The 17,429-nt window shown below is 41.6% G+C and overlaps 1 protein-coding gene across 4 annotated transcripts in view; it reads right to left on the reverse strand.

Annotated features, from left to right (window-relative positions):
• col12a1a (collagen, type XII, alpha 1a) overlaps positions 1-17,429 on the reverse strand; it is a 56,521-nt gene that overhangs the window by 19,894 nt on the left and 19,198 nt on the right. For 3 of the 4 annotated variants that reach the window (XM_078276955.1, XM_078276958.1, XM_078276957.1), the window contains 22 exons: positions 15,840-15,989; positions 15,612-15,731; positions 15,331-15,495; positions 15,078-15,224; positions 14,322-14,461; positions 13,390-13,519; positions 12,391-12,536; positions 11,704-11,833; positions 11,372-11,508; positions 10,075-10,204; positions 9,842-9,981; positions 9,454-9,586; positions 9,208-9,240; positions 8,287-8,426; positions 5,795-5,924; positions 5,486-5,625; positions 5,229-5,358; positions 3,287-3,429; positions 1,415-1,544; positions 1,088-1,230; positions 761-890; positions 23-142 (listed from right to left, as the gene is read on the reverse strand). In XM_078276955.1, the coding sequence (XP_078133081.1) occupies positions 23-142; positions 761-890; positions 1,088-1,230; positions 1,415-1,544; positions 3,287-3,429; positions 5,229-5,358; positions 5,486-5,625; positions 5,795-5,924; positions 8,287-8,426; positions 9,208-9,240; positions 9,454-9,586; positions 9,842-9,981; positions 10,075-10,204; positions 11,372-11,508; positions 11,704-11,833; positions 12,391-12,536; positions 13,390-13,519; positions 14,322-14,461; positions 15,078-15,224; positions 15,331-15,495; positions 15,612-15,731; positions 15,840-15,989 (2,907 nt within the window). The remainder of the gene's footprint in view (positions 1-22; positions 143-760; positions 891-1,087; positions 1,231-1,414; positions 1,545-3,286; positions 3,430-5,228; positions 5,359-5,485; positions 5,626-5,794; positions 5,925-8,286; positions 8,427-9,207; positions 9,241-9,453; positions 9,587-9,841; positions 9,982-10,074; positions 10,205-11,371; positions 11,509-11,703; positions 11,834-12,390; positions 12,537-13,389; positions 13,520-14,321; positions 14,462-15,077; positions 15,225-15,330; positions 15,496-15,611; positions 15,732-15,839; positions 15,990-17,429) is intronic. The other variant, XM_078276956.1, reaches the window with a different exon arrangement.

Consider the following 17,429-nt stretch of genomic DNA (forward strand, 5'->3'; position numbering starts at 1 on the left):
CCATAACAACCTGTCCATATACCTTCAGGCTGGTAGATAATCTTGTATCCATTAACCCTGGAGGGGGCGGGGTCCCAGGACACTCTGAAGCGGGTGTACCATTCATCAGAAACAAGAAGGTTCCTGGGGCCGAGCATACCCACTGTAGGAAACAAGATTGGACAGCACAGTCAACACAGGCTTCTTTTCATTGCATTGGGATGGAATTTCAGTGTGTTCCACATTGTCAGCAGGGTAATTACTGTATTATAGCTTATTGCTCATAATGACTTTTAAATTATGGTTGAAATATCTTAACATGATCAAGGTAATGATAAATCAACCATATCAGAGAGATCACAAAAACAAAAAAAAGCAGCTGCCTCAAGGAGCAGAGTGGCATTACAATATGTAATAGAGCCTCTTTTGTTTGAAAGGCAAAATTAGGAAGACACTGGCCAGCACTGGAAGCATGAGATCTCTCTCACTGGAGCACAGCCAGTTAATTATTATCTGGCAAAGGCTCTTGGTGTGTTTGGCCTTCATGAAAAGTCAAGAATTTCACTTCACTCCTCTTTTGTGCAATGGTTAAGGATCCTAATCATTGGATCAGTCTATACAGATTTTCTGCTGTGGATTCCTCACTCTGCTGTGTACATGTGTGTGTGTAGTACTGCATGATATCTTTAATACTTGTCTGTCAATTTGCTTAGTTGCAGGTCCTTAAATGATCTCTGCATTAGTTGAAATACATAGAACGCACTGATTAAATAGTTCATACCTGTGCGTCCATCTCCTTCCAGCTGTCCTCCTGCTCCATCCGCATACAAGGCAGTCACTCTGATGTTATAAGGAGTGTCTGGATCCAGGTTCTGTAGAATCACATTGTTTCTGTTTCCTGGTACTACAGTCTGTAAGACATATCACATATCACATAAATAAAAGGATTAATACAAGAACAAATCAAGAGCATATTAGGGATATATTTGAATTAATTACTCAGAAGAGTTGTTTATCACCTAGGACTATAGGCACAAATTGGATAATTGCCAGAATTTATTAAACCATAAGCAACAGTGGAATTATGTGGAATTATAAACATGCTTACAAATTCCTCGATGGGGTCTCCTGTGGTCTGGGCATAGGTGATGCGGTATTGCGTGACAGGACCTTCGGCATGTTCCCAGCTCACAGAGAGAGTACTGGTGGTGGGGTCATATACACGCATGTTCCTTGGGCCACTGCGGGGCACTGAGCGAAGAAACGTGAAAAAGTGTTTGTGGTTTGTACTAAAAAAATTTAATTGTTGATCACTGAAATACATATATATATATATATATATATACTTGCACTCTAAAAAGCATGATACATAAGGTCCTTAGATTGTTTTTTCTACTCAAGGATGGTCTTTAAACACACTGGCCCGGGTTCTTACATGTCTTTCCGTTGTTACTGATAGTGGGTCCTTCGCCGTCGCTATACAGGGCAACCACTCCAACATTGTAATCTGTCTCTGGGAGCAGCTGCTGCAGCAGGGCCATGGTGGTGGTCCCTGGTACCAAAATCTGCATAGAGAAACCGAGCATGTCAGGAATAGACACTTTTGAAGCGTTTCAGTGCAGTATGTGTAAACTTAAGATCTAAACCTATCAGTAAAATAAAACAAAGATAATAGCAAATGTGTTTATTTTCTAAGAAACCTGAGCAATTTGTGTAGGGGTGCACAAGACCTTTCCCCTCTCCTGACAGCTGCTTGTGTCGTACACTCCCTCTGACACTCAACAGCCCCTTGATGTCAACACTAAGTGAAAGGAAGAGCCTAATAATCCTTTGATCTTGACAGCTGGCAACACTATTTAGTCTGACACTGACAACAGCTGATTATATACTGTAGGGGCCACCTCCTCCCCACTCTCTGTGGGTTAGTTATATCTCTTTCACACCAATGGCCACTGTGGGACCAGGGTTATCTGACCTGTGTTCAACCTTCTTTCGTCAATTCAAACTAAGTCAGTCAACACCTGTTGATCCCTGGTCATGACAATTCAGATACGACCTGGGTCACAACCGGGGAGCAATGCATAGCGTGTGCAAATCCCATTGAAATCACCCCACGTCAATCAAGGTGGATTAACCCTTTCGAACACTTCAAGTCAACCCTCCTTCATCGAGGCCTCGATGTGAAAAGGGTTTTCGTTGGACAGAGTAAGGTCAGCACTCCTTGAGGGCTGGTGATAACCTCTGTGAGTGAGTGAGGAAGGGGGGGAGGGACGAACACTTGTGTGCGATGGAAATGGACAAAGTGTGTGGTGAAGGGGGTTACATGAGAGAGCACCATGTGAGTGTTAGACCAGTAACTGGGTTGAAGAATCTGCTTAAAATCGTTTCATGGCACATTTGAATGCAACAATATCCTGTTGTCCACAGACTGCTCCCATCTGTCCTGGTCTGAAATTACTGAAGTGCTTGAGACTCTCCGTATATAAAATATCATCACAGGCGACATCGGTAGAGCTGGTAATTCATGCTACAAATCTCCAGCTGGTGTTAAATTTGATGGTGGCAGCTGAAAAAGGCCACATTGCTGCACATCATTGGCTCCGGTGATGGAAAAAGGCTTGAGCCTGCCATAAATGTGCACCTCTCTATCAATAAACCGGAATATGCCTCACTCTTCAAAGACCATGTTATTAGGATCTCAGTAAATAAACTGTTCTCAATAGTCCAATCTTTCTGGCAGATGCTGGAGAGAGCTAATGGCCCCATGTCAAAGTAATACTTCAAAAGTTGCTTGTGGATTCTTTTTAGCTACCCAGAAATCCTGAAAATGTGGGCACACTGGTGCTAGATGCCACATATCGTGTCAAGAACGGGAGTTGCAATTTAATGAACGCTGACGTGGTTAAAATCTTTAGCAGCGCGTAAAAGAGAAGAACTCAGCAGGCAGTAACTGCACACATGCATGCATACAGTACAAACACTCACATATAGACCATTTGGTGAAGAGACTAATGGATGAGTCTACTTTGATTCCTAATCACATTTGGTTAAACAGTAAACTTGTAGATAGATAGATATTTTAATTGGTGTTATGGTATATTTCAATGTGCTCACACCTCCACCCTGGTGTGCTCTAATTCTTCTCTTTCTTATCAAACCCTCAGTGTTTGTGTGTGTATAATGCATGATTTAAGGACTGATGGGCTGTGATAAGACAATACAAATGTAGTTATAGTTATGGGTGTAAATGTCTTTTATGCATATGTGCCATACTATACTTCTTCCCACACAGTGGATGAAAACTCACCGACTCAGAGGGCCTGGCGCCAGTCAGAGGAGCATAGACCACCCGGTACTGCTGGACTGGGCCCGTGGCAGCCTCCCAGCGAACATTCAGAGTGTTGGTAGTAGGATTGAAAACCTGGATGTTCCTGACGGGGCTACGCTCCACTGCCAAGTCAGGAATGTTTGGACACAAGATGGTGGTTAAAGATGAGGAAGTGAAAGGTTAGATGAGAATTACGGTTAAGGTAAAGCAAAAAAAGAGTACACAGTGGAAAGAAGATTAATGAGAGGAACGTTAGACAAAGAGGAAAGAGTGATGGCAGGGTGAGGTTGAAGATCAGCAAATCAAGTGGTTTGTAAAGATTGGGAAGATAGATTGCAAGAGGGGATGACATAAGGAAGAGGAGAAAAAACAGATTGTTTAGGTCAAGTAATCATAATTGGGAAATGGACAGATTTCAGTAAATTTGATGCAAAAACCATCAATTACACACACATTCTCCCTTTGTCTCATTTAACCCAACATGGTCTAGATTAGTTTTTGAACAGCCAGAACAATCCATCTACATGAGAACACTTCAATGAAATGGGACAATACTGGCCAGCAACCAACGGAGACAAGTTTAAGACATTATTTAGCAATACTGCTATCAACAGGACACTTCCTTTCAGTGCCCTGAAGGTTAATGAAAAGGATACACAAGGTGTATCACAGCCCTGTGTGAAGCTTGCCTTCTAAAACACCAAAGCAGATGTTTAGAAGCTTTGTGCCACTGCCTATTAAACCCCATAAATGCAGGGGAAAAACGCAGTGAGTGAGCTTCCGTACTTTAAAGTTACACAAACCAAAGCCTGTTGCCCAGAAAGCTGCTTTGAGCTTTAAGGCACAATTAACAGTCAGCGGCTTGCAAAGTTAGCTCAAATAGTGAGGAGCAGATCCTTCCTTAAACTGCATGAAAAGGGGAGAATAAATAAAGGCACTGCAGTTTGAATGGAGATGACAATACATTTGTTAGAGGCAACAAAGCTGTAAAAGGTTTTGTAGCAGTATGATCTGATATACTATACTGTATAAGAGTTTGGTTAACATTTCTAGGAAAAAAAGCCACAGAACATGAAGGACCATTGCTTCAGAAGGGAAAATGGGGGTAACGGTAGCAGGCATGGCGCATGACCTTATCCAAGTGAGTTGCGAGCCATAAAACATATAATGCTCTCCATTCATTTCTAACCCCTGTTTCTGTTGCTTTTTCCCAAAGGAGAGCCAATTACTCAATATAACCCCTCCCCCATTACCCAGCCTAACCATTATCCCTTACCACTGCCCTTCATTCCACCCTATAAATGGACAATATTACGGTAAAGAGAGGATACACCATTATAATGCTGCCAACCCGGAACAATTCCTTCCTACGCAATCACCCCGCAAAATGCTGAATCATTCCCAGCAGAGATTGTTGGTTTGAAATTGTTGGAAAAAATGGAAAAATCTGTGTTCTTCAATGAATTTCAAACTAAGCTGACTGAGCTTAATACTGTCATGTTATGTTATGTCTCATGTTACATTTTACATGTAAGGTGTGAATTAAGTGTGAAAATAATTCACCTCTTGAGAACCAAATGGCATTTGATCGGTTTGGCTTGGCTCACAACTTGTGAAAAGAATTGGATGATCTGAAACAAATCAATTATAAATGGCTGCCTCTTTGAATGTTCCTAACACACAGTAACAGCGAACCAGCAACTGAGGCCAGTAAGTTCATTCTGGATGTACATGATTGGATTTCTTGAAATCCCACTGCCGTCATGCAGTTTCTCAAAGGTCCTCTTCTCAGGCTGCATGGGCTATTATAAACCCTGAAAGCTGTCTTCCAAGGATGTCACCACTGCTCCTAAATATTTCTACATGGATCACCATTGCAACTTGTGGCCGACACCAATGATTATATGCATGCAGTGCTTACAGGTTTTGCCATTCTCAGACATGCGTTGTCCCTCTCCAGTGGAGTAGACCGGAACCACAGTCGCTGTGTAGACAGTATCAGACTGAAGGTTCTTCAGCACAGTGTTGTAGGTGCTGCCTGATACCTGGACCTGGGCAGAAGTATAATAAGACATACATCAGGTTGTGCTCTGGCCTACAGGTATGACCGTATTGTGATTATAGAAGAGAAGCACATTTATACATTGTCTAATGCTCTAGAACTATTTTCTAGCTTACCATCTCTTCCTCTCCTCCAGCTGCAGGGACATAGAAGATCCTATACTGACGCACGTTGCCCTCCGCAGCCTCCCACAGGACATTCAAGGTGCTGGTAGTGGGGTCAGTGACCCGCAGGTTCCTAACACCGCCCAAAGGCTCTGGGGTAAAATAAAAGTATGAGAGTTGAACTGTCATACCCAAACAGTGTCTGTAAGCTGTAATGCTCTGAGAGAATTTCCATGAGTGTGCTACTACAACTGTATTAATCATAAGGTGCCATTGCTTTCACTTGACATTTGGGAGCAACCAAAGAGAAGCACAACTCACTGGTCTTTCCAGGGCCGTTCAGTTCCATGCTGAGTCCTTTGGCGTAGACCGCCACCACGGTGATGGAGTATTCAGTGTCAGGGGTCAGCTTTGGAAGCAGGACAGTAGTTTTCTTCCCTCCAATCTGGGTCTAGTTGGGGAAGAATACATGTTAGCTTCCTTGGTTTATATCTTTCTTTTTTTTTTATATCCGTATGACTTTGTTAAAGCTGTCACTGATGCTGTCAAATGTTTTTTTGCCATTCTTAGACTCGAAAGGGGAAAGAGAGTGGGAATGACATGCAGCAAAGGGTCGCCTTGAATTGAACCCGTGGCCGCTGCGGCGAGGACAAAGCCTTTGTACATGGGGCGCACGCTCTACCAGGTGAGCTTACTAGGCGCCCTGTAGACGTGATTAATTTAGCCAGTCAAACAATTGTTTACTAGTTTAGTTGGTTACAGTAAAATGCAACTAGGCTCTTCATTCTCTTTTAAATGCATCTGCATTTTCTACAAAATGCATCTGTTTTGCTAGAGCTTTCAATAGCCTTTAGCAACTCCAGTATACACTAAGGGAAAAGGTATTTGATCTGTTTATTGGATGGGTTAAAGAGTTTAACAACTCTCCATGGGTGCCTTAAATTGATCTACCTGAAAACTACAAGACCGTCAACATTTCAGAGGAGGAATGGTTCTGAGTCTGTTTGGACTTGATTAATACACAGCACACTGGCCAAGGTAAATCTGTACACTGATGGCTGAAACAGTCGGATGTCTTGTCATAACAGTTGTGACTGGTGATGAATTTACTACATTTCTCTGGCTGTGTGTTTCCATGTGGATTTGGGTATGATATTGTAGGCGCCTGTGCATTTATGTCATCTTTACTCCTCTGTGGATTTCTTTAATCACTTAAAGCTCTGTCTCTCGACCAACTGGCTGAATCATTTTTTCTTTTATCAGCAAAGAAAAAAAGGAAAACAAACAGAAGGAAGTTTTATAATTTGGCACTGGAGTTGTTTTCTTGTACACAAGTACAAAATGTGTGTCAGACATTTCCGAAAACTTGTTGTCCCAGATGAAATAATGCAAAACTCTCTTGGTTAGCTATTGTTGAAATCCTGACAGGGAACCAAGACAACTTGGCTGATGCTAGCTTGTTAGCTTCCAGTTTTCCATCAACCTTTCAGTGAGATATCACTCAGGCAATATAAAGTACTAAAGAGGAAAACATTCCACCTTGTGTTAAAAGGGAAAGTAATGGTCAACCAAGGACCTACGTAACACCAGCTGAGTCGTGGCTGAATTCTGCACAAAACCTCTGTATGACACATGTTGAATGTCATCTGACCTTATTAAAATAGGTGAAAGAACAGCAAACCAATAGCCAGATTTGTGAGCGCAGCAACTTTGTGCAGCACTTAGAACACACAAACTACTTTGTAATATAAGACACCCATGGGCACAATACGCTCTCATTACACAAACATACACACACACACACACAAAACTTGCAGATGGCCAAATAGCACAGACTGCATGTGAACTAGCAAACTACCCCATATAATAGAGCTGTTAAATTATCAGCCCTAAACATGTGTCAACTTTTTTCAACGTCTAAATTTGATCTCTCTTAAGCAACTTCTCACAACCCATAAATGCCAAGTAGTGTGTATAAAATATATTTTACCACAGTTGTCTGGAACATCTAACATTGATTTAAGGGGTTGTTTCACAGCTTCTGCGTGCCTATTAGTCTGTAGTCTGGTGTATGGGCTTGTGCAATAAGCACCATTTAGCACACTTGCTTTTAAGTCTTGCTTATGTAAGCAAAGAGAAAATGTCTGACAGCAAATTGAAATCAAAATATTCAACTGTCATCCAAAAAGTCTTTTGCACATTCAGTAAGGCAGCCAAAAAATGCATGACCAGTGGGAGACTGTCTGCAGTGTCAGGAAATATTGAGAAAAACTAGGAAGGGTTTTGTCCACATTAATGCTGCCATATCTAAACAACAGATTAAGAGATTTGTCTTAGGATAAACTAAAATAATGCAATAGCAGTGGCAGAGTTTAAGCTGTGCACATATATTTCTAGTAGCCAAATACGCACTGGAGGAAGAAGCAAATCCAGTGATTGAGTTAAAGCTCAAGGAGCCATGAACGGCAGTTTGCCTGGCTAAGTAAGTCTAGACTGAAGACCAGTAAAGAAGGCAAGGATAAGACGATTAAGGAGTAAGTAGCTAATATTTAAATGCCTAGTACTGCTGACACTGCTGTATTTCTTTTTACAGATTATTCAGTTTAAATTATAACTTGTGTTTCTCCTTTGCCATTAAACTACCAGAGCATATCTCCCTTTGAGAAATGCTTGTTTTACTAAACCCTCAATCTGCTCTTTGGTGTTTAGAAATTCTACATAAACCTTATAAATTAATACTATATGTCCTACGTTCATTTTATATAAACATGATAGCTACACGAAGCAGTGCGTTGGTCTGTTGTGTGACTTACAGTCTGGCTCTTGCCCCCAGCTGTGGGGACGTAAGTGATCTTGTAGTTCTGGACGCGGCCTGGAGCTGGATCCCACCTAGCGTTTAGAGTAGTGGTGGTTTCGTTGAACACAACCAAGTTGGTGGGAGGCCCATTAGGTACTGGAAAATGCACGCACATGCACATATAGAAATTACAACCATGTCAATATATATATCCATTATATGTAGTAAAAGCACTTTTTCCAGTGGATTTCCTTGAAAATATCGTTTAAAGACACACGTCCTTGATACATTGGTCAGCTTATGTTAAAATGTCTACTCTGTCTTCAATGTCTTGAAATGCTCATTTTTCATCAAATATTAGTTCATTTACGTCTATTATAATTTACATGCACTTTATGGTAAAACAAAGCAGCTTTACCAACTGATTTGTATCAAGGATTGCAGCTTTAAAGAAGAAAAGACAATCCTTCCTCTGGGATTTTGTCTTTTCTGAAGCAGGGATGGATTCTCGTGAACAGCAATGGATTGATGGAAGGATGATTATGGATGGACTGATAAATGCATGGATGAAGGCGATGGATAGATGATGGATGATGGAATGGGCTTCTTAACAAGGATTCAAGTCCCTGTTTTGCAAGGCATGCATGGTTGAAATCTATCTTCAGCCATTTAATTTGTCATTTGACTGACAGATTCAGGAACAGCCATGGGATGAATGGTATGGGACAAACACAGACGAGGACAGACAGACGTAATAAAATCAGCTGTGTCAGGTGCATCACAGCACCACTAGAGCGGTGGATGGGTTAAGGGCCTTGCTTGATGATGTAATGATGGTTGTCAATGAACAAAAGTGCTGATGACTGGTTGAAATAATAACATGCTTTCATCACTTGAAAGAAAAAGCATCCTCTTGCTTTACCACAAATATACTTACGTTTGTTACCATCGTGTGTGGACCCTATAGGCACTAGAGGCAGAAATAGAAAGGCACAATGGGCATACCCTTTGCTCAACATTCATACTCAGCATATTTCCAATGGGTAAAATCGAAAGGTTAATCATTGGTCAGGCTTTAACTCAAAGATCCAACAGAGGTTCTATCAAGAAACTGAAGCAAAACAGTGTTAACTAAAGTGATTGTTCAGTTGTTATCACAGAGCTGCTGGGGTGCGCATCTTACATGTCCTCTCAGTGCCCAGGAGATCCTCGCTCTCTGATTCATCTGGATAGATTGCTGTGACAGACACATCATAGGGCGAGTCTGGCTCCAAGTTCTCCAGAACGTGGGTTGTCTCATCACTGTTCAGAATGGCCTGATGAGGAAAACATAATCACAGTGTGAGGAAAAGTGCTTCAGGGAAATTCTAGTCAATAAAAACCAAAGGCAAGCAACACAAGATCCATATTAGAGTGATTATAATTAGATTGGTGCAAAAAGTCAGTTTTTTAGATGTTCCGCCTGGCTCCACTGGAGGTCTTTTTCAAAGAACTTCTGTGGGACTTGTCCAAAAAATACCTGCATGGATTATTAGGGATGTAAACATCTAGGACAGCTGGTTTTCTCTTACATATTGGAAGTTACTATCTCCCTTCTTGGTCCAGCCAACGCGGTACATAGCCACGTCAGGAGCTCCGTGCTCCCAGGTGGCTCTGAAGCTGGTCTGGGTAACTTCTGAGAATCGCAGGTTCTTTGGGGCAGGAACCACATCTAAAGAATAGTTGAAGAGAAGTTAGGTAGAATCAACCCAGGGACAGTGCCCATTATCCACAATGTCATAATAATGACAATTTTCAGTATTACCAGTGATTGCATTTCCTAACATCGGCTGACCAGGTCCCTCATCATAGATGGGAGTAACAGTCAGGGCATACTCAGTCTGTGAAATCAGGTTGTCCAATTGTCTGGTGGTCACACTTCCTTCCACTTCCAGCTGTAGAACAATCAAACACGCTTGTTAAATATTATTACACAAAATCATTAATGTAAATATTTATAATGATCTGTGAAAGTACATATAACTTTAGATGTTTTTCTCTTCAGCCATGTTTTGCCAAGTCTTGCAAAACTTTAATTCCGTTCACAGAACAAGTTTCCAGGAACACTGGCAACAGAAGGAATGTGCTCCTAATAAGACACGTAGGAAATTTGACCAGAAGGTATGAAACTGTGCTTGTTTCCAGAGGAGAACGGGAACAAACAAGACGCACCACAAACAAGCAACAAAAACAAAAAAGATGCAAAAAAAAACGCACCTGGAATACTTATAGGAAACACCACACCGCTTTCACTGCTCTTGATCCTATTACATTTTATTTGCTAAATTTCAAGAAATTAAATTTCAGGGATTCATTCTGAACACCCATTAACTTGAACAGTTGATGTATGTTTGTCTGATCTTTTACATTATTTGAGTTATAGGTCTTAGAAGACACTGTACTTGCCTCTCTGGAATAGCAGAGGGAATATGGCTTGCGGTCTGTGTTGTGAGTTGCATACTGTCACTTGTTGGGCTCTATCACATAATCCATTAGGTCAAACATGACATTCTGCTACTTTCTGAGCCGTAAGCTTTTCCTCCCTACGCTGTGAATTTTTGCATCCTCTGCCCATGAGTCACTTTCACATGTGTGTTTCCATCAGAGGAGCTTTGAGGATCACCTCCACCTGATTTATGGCTAAGGAAGTAGCAAAAAGCAGACCACATAGTCTGCTGCTGTAGCCCAAGAACTCCTAAAAGGGGACATGCAACCATAAAGTAGCTGTCCAATCCACCCTTTAACCCCCGCAAAAAACATATTTTGATTTTTCATAATCTTTTCATTGGACTCGAAAACATTCCCTAAACTCCATCCAACCAGCTGCAATCTCCATTATGTGGTCTCAGCTAAAACATAAAGGGATCAGTGAAAAATATTTATATAAATTCATCACCATCAAAGCTAATGGTTCAAACAGACAACAGGCAATAAAAGTTCGTAAGGAAAACATGCGAGTATAGGACTAGTAAAAGCATAGTCTGCTAACAACTTTACGTTTACATGTATTCTATGGCTTTAGTAGGAAAAGAAGAGCTAAGCAGGATTGGAACCAAGCTCACTTCTTTAGCATCTCCATCCTCAGGCTTGTAGGTGACGAGGTACTTGCGAACAAGACCAGGAGCAGCATCCCAAATAAGCCTCATGGTGCTGTGGGTGACGTCATGAACTGTCAGTTTGCCCGCAGGTGGCAGGGGCACTGAAAACGGGGCAGATGGTTAGTGTTAGTTTCAGGATTATAGTTAAGCATTTTTAAAGACAATGTTGAGTCCACAATGGCCCCCATAAACCTACTGCCATATGTAATCATTAAACACACTATATCAGCTCCATGAAATACTGTATGTGCTACATAATAAAAATCAACATATGATTCAGTTCCCACAGTACATACGAGTGACTCCCTGCTTGGTCAGTGGTTCACTAGCTGACTCTCCATGCAGGGCGAAGAGGGAGAGTGAGTAAGCCGTGTTTGGGAGTAACTTCACCAGCTGGACATCAGTTGTATCTCCTCCCACTCTGATCTGCAACAGGACCAGACCAAACCAACAACATAGGGTCAGAGGGGAAGTGGATGACAGAGATTCCTCAGTGACTTAGATAGAGATATTTGGATGAGAAGAGTGGGAGAAATATTCTGGTTGCGGCACATCTGCCGATTCCGGTTACGACCCACTGGGTTTGACACCTTATGAACAAATGATGATGTTCCCTTGGCAGAGTGAGCTCATGGTTCACCCAGCCCTTTGTGACCAACAATGTTCCTCTGTATTTTCCCTTTTGCCTTGTGTGCTGAATGGTGAGGCAAACACTGGTGGCTTTGTTATGTGATTTCAGTGTGTGACGTCTGTATTTTGTCAAGAACTGCTGACAGCAGATTAAAGTGTTTGGTCACTTACAGTGTTTAGAGGTGTGTTTGTGTGTGTGCAGTGAATATGAGTGCGTGCAAGCATGTGTACACCCATAAACGTGCATATGTTCATTTTTTCCTAGTCAAAATCTGTTATATCCACAGCTGAGTGGCCGTATGCCCTTTCATTCACTCACACTGTGTTCTCAGTGTTCCGGTGATGTCTCTTACCTCCTGCTCGAGGGTGGGCTGAGTGGCATTGATGGCGCTGTAGAGCAGCATGTAGCCAGTAGCACCCACTGCCTCCTCCCATCTCACCCGCATGGTGGTGGTCTGCTCATCATAAATGTCCATGCTCCTCACGGCAGTCAGGGGCACTAGATAGCCAGGCAATGATGTTAAAGGCAACACATGGCACAGTAAAACTGAGGGAAATATTCAATTTAGCAAATATACAGCTACACTAACAGGGATACCTTCAAAGAACTTCTTTTAAATGTTTATTTGATTGCAGACAGTTTCTCAGACCTATTTGTACGCCATTCACACTGTGCATCTCAACATCAGTGCTGTTTTACATGTGCTTTTATAGATACTATATAACACTATTAAATCGCTGCCACTCTAGAAAGAACACCAGTAAAGAAATTAACAACATCTTAAAAGAAACAAAGAAATAAGTCCAAATTGCGCTTGAACCCCAGTGTAATCGTGTAAATTGCCTTTGAATTTACATCCAATTAAGATTTACTATTGCTATCTTTTTGCAGCCACATATGGTTTCATAAACAAGACTAAGATATATATATATATATATATTACCTTTGAACGTTTAGTAATGGAGACAACACAGGAATCACAGTCACTGAGTGCATACAATTTCTATTATGCCATTATGCTGAGCCAGATAAAAGCGATGGAGTCTGACTCAAAGGGAAACTACTGTTCATAGGACTAAAGGATGAAGGTTCATGAGTGCTCTAAACCTGATGAAATTTAAACTGCTGTTCTTTGACACCCACATTTATCTTGGTTTCCTTAAGTGGGAAATGGTCACATCTGCGACTAATGATCAAAGGCCTGTCAGACGATTTTTGTTAGTTTAGTTTAGGTAGTTTACATTCGCACTGACATCTTTCACCCTATATGGATTTTTTATAAGTGGATCTCTTTAAATCAAATTGACGGGCCTAGATGTAAGCCAAAAAAAGCCAGAAAGAGAAGACATACGTGTGGTCTCAGTTCCTTTGAGAGGCTCGCTGCTCTCCTCTCCCACCACTGAGTAGACGTTGACCAGGTACTCTGTCAGAGGGTTGAGGCTCTGAAGAACCACTGTGGTTTCACTGCCATCCACAAACACCTAATACAGAGGGGATAGTTAGAAAATCGCAGCTAAAGGAGTCATCTGTAAGAGTCTTGAATTTGTTTTTGCAGTGTCTTTGATACAAAGCTTTAATTCGTTCGTTCGAGTGTCTATAGATACTTTCTGAAAATATTCTAGATCAATACCTTATGTATACATGCGTGAATATATATTTTGCAGTCTCATATAGTACAGTGGTAAGGTGTCATAATCAATTTAGAAGCACAACAATCAAAACCTATATGTGTTCACTGGATTGACTTAAGTATTTTGTAAAGCTCTCCAGAAATCCATCTGACAAGTTTTTACTGGACTAAAACTCAAGCAGCATGTGCTTCACTTTCAGATCCATAAACAACAATAAAACCTCATCCACTATGTTCACTATTAAACAAAACCATGGGAGCTGGACAAAAAACAAACATCTCCTACATGTAATTAGATTCAGACACCACAAATGCATCTATTCCACACATTGATGTGGAGCCAAGCCCCTGCTGGCCAATGAATCTATCACTCACAGTCATTATTTGCTTTCTAATCCGCTAAACTGAGGGCTGTGTGTTTTTGTTTCCTTGCCCTGTGTCAGATCGTAACGTAATTAGACACCCAAACAGTGAGAGGCCAACACAAACAGGAGGCTGGAAAGAGAAGTTTAAATGGAGCTTCCCATTAGTCTCAGAATCAGTGGGTCATCCCCTCAACACCCACACAGGAAGATGAGCTACAATTTTTTGTGTGATTATATTAGTGAAAGTAGAGACGTTTTTCATCATTGTACTGTATGTGGCAGGTATACCTGTTGTGGGCGTCCAGACGAAGTCATGTACTCCACACTGTACTTCTCCACCGGGCCTTCAGGGGCGGTCCAGGTGGCTCTGAAGGACTGGTGAGTCACTTCTGATGTCACCAGGTCAGTTGGAGCACCGGGTGCACCTCCTATTCAGATGTAAGCATCAAAAGACAGAAACTGTAATATGGGCCATCACCGTGAACATTATACATAGTCATGCAAAAGCATGACTGTTCCACCATCTGTGCATTTTTTATAAACTTTACATTTCTGAGCAGTTTCATGGTTATTTGATATTCGGATATATAAGGAAATTGGAAAAAATAAATAAATGTGGCAACAGATAAAAGCCTATTTAGTAACAAGTACTAACAGAATCTTGTACACGCCACAGCACTCATCAAGACTATAAAGCCATATCCTCTCCAAGGAGTTCCCCTACAGTTTCCAATAGCAGCTCTTTAATTTGATTAGGGAGCAGACACTTTCCTATTCCAGGGAGGCAGAAAGAATATTAGGGGAAGAAGAAAATAATAGATTTGCAATTATTTCCAAAAGCTTGACTGGTTCTTTGCTTCTGGTGTTGCTTTCCATGGTGGGCCAGACATGTATGACTGTATACACCATATTTATATTACTTATCAAATGTCTAGGAATTAAGCAGTTGGCGTCTGTCCTTGCAATCCGGTGTACTGTTCCACAGTAATTAATTTACTTTGATCAGTCAGCTGTGTGCATACTTTGATGTAAGCTCATACATACCTGGACCCTTGACACTGTTACAGAGGTTATCAGTAAGGTTGTCAACGATGTCCAGCAGGAAGGAGAAGTCGGCAACGTTGTACATGTGAATACTATCTGGATCAGAGGCAATGGATCTCAACTCATTCTCATCAGCATTCTTCACACCTAAAGAGCAATAAGGTAGACAGTAGCCATCAGCCCTTTGATACATAAGACAATTTGACTTCATACAATGAGTTTGTGCAGACGCACAGAACTGATCTTCACTTACCGATGGCATAGAGCTCAATGTCCTGATCGCGCAAGTTCTGAGAGTTGAGGATGACATCGTCCTGGGATTTGCCATCAGTGATCAACACACCGATCTTTCTAGAGTTGGGTCGCATCCCAACATTCTCTTTGAAATTGTTCTGGAGTAGATAGTTCAAAGCCAGACCTGCAATGAAGACATCAAAGTTCATTTTTCATCCTGATAGTCGCACATTACACAAATTTACTACTGTGCTTGTAGAAGTCAAAGTGGCATTGCTGCTACTTTAAATAAATAGATACCAGTCAGGGTGTTTCCTCCCTTGTAGGGCAGGTTAGCTACAGCATCCAGGAGAGAGTCCCGGGTTTGATGAGCATCCAAGTGCCATTCAGTCTTTGGGTCGCCACTGTACTGAGCAAGACCTGAAGAAACCAAAAAAAACATTTGTTATACAAATGCAAAGAGACCTCTTTTTGTTTTATTAGTAATAACCAGTTGACTGTAAATTCTCTAATTCTGGGTACACCCACCAATTTGGACTCTTTCAGGGCCAATGTCAAAGACTCCCACCATACGGGCGATGAAGGCTCGAATGGTCTTGAAGTTGAGACGTCCGATACTCCAGGAGCCATCCACCAGCAGCACAATGTCAGCTTGTGCATTGGTCTTACACCTCACCTCTGAGAGGGCAACATGTCAGTGTTTTAAATGGGACGAAATTGAAAGGTAAAAACAAAAGAGATAAACAAAAGAGAAGTCCATGTTCATGTACACACTGTGGTGCGTGTGGTGAAGTGCAATGAAAGAGGCGCTCAAAGAGGTGTGAGAGGTAAAGGAAAGAAGAGGAGAAGAGGTCTATGACATACAATTTCATTTTAGGCATTGAACCAAACTAAATAACATTAAAACATGTCCCAAGGTGCTAAACAAACAACATATTCACAAGCAAGCAGTAAAACATTCCATTTTTTCTGAAGGTTTTTTTATCAGATAACTTTTATTTTCCAGGTGTTGTAATTATTATCTTCTCGTCTTGTGGCATGTCGAGGCAGTATTTCCCTCGGTTGTTCTTTTCAGATCCACGAGTTAGTCGCAGGAGCAAATCAGGCGAGTACACCCTTAATGGCCTGTGACATATCAAAGGCCTCCATGGGAGATATTACTGTGCCCTCCAGAGCAGCAAGGTAATAATCAGATCCTGTTTTTCCAAACATCTGTGTGATGATATGGAAGGCATCCGATCCTCTGTACCTAAAAGAGGGCTGCAGATGTGCATTGGAGATAGGCAGATGTTGCACTAACTGCCACTGTCTGCAACTGAAAACAGGTTACATGTTTGATTTACAGATTGGTTTGCTCACACAGAAAACCCAAACCCAGGCCCCATGACATACAACCAGATGTCAAGCTTAGCCTGATAGAAAGAGAGACTACAGAGAAAGCCTGCAGAGGTGCAAGAAGCTGTCCAAAGAAGGAATAATATCTGAGACTGCTGACTATCCATTGGCTAGGATAAAAAATGTAAAAGGGAAAAATTATGTAAAAGGTACATTAGGACAAGGAATACAAGAGAATGTTACTTAGGACTTTGCCACACCGTCAACTTTCTTTGCCCTCAAGCTCCAGAGATTTGTTGAGAACTGGCCTGTTGTCAAAAGATGATACATGGGGCAGTGAGATTCTCTCACCTCCTCTAATTTATCTTCTGGAGCTGTCACCTAATCTGCGTCTGCCTCCTTATCAGGACCGGGCCTGCCTCCTTAATAGAAGCGGTCAAGCTGACCTTTCCAGTTCCTTCCAGCAAACACAATATTTTTCCTCTTTTCTCACTTTCGCTCTGACTCATGAGGTAGTAAAAACATTTTATAACTGCAAACAGATTAAACGCGAAGGGCTCGAATCTACACTGGCCTGTACTTCGGACTGGAAATAAAAAGCGGAAGCCCAAAGTGTCACAATGATGAAAGCGAGAAAAGGGCAGACAGATGAAATAGCCATTACATCTGTTATTTCGCGAGACAATTAGCTTTGAGGAAAGGCATTCAGGGAAACACTTCAGCTTTTATGGGGCATGGGTTTAGAGCCTATTTTCCTTAGCAAAAATCTACTATGTGATACGG

This window comes from Sander vitreus, chromosome 20 (genome assembly GCF_031162955.1).
Source record: "Sander vitreus isolate 19-12246 chromosome 20, sanVit1, whole genome shotgun sequence".
Classification (NCBI taxonomy): Eukaryota; Metazoa; Chordata; class Actinopteri; order Perciformes; family Percidae; genus Sander; species Sander vitreus.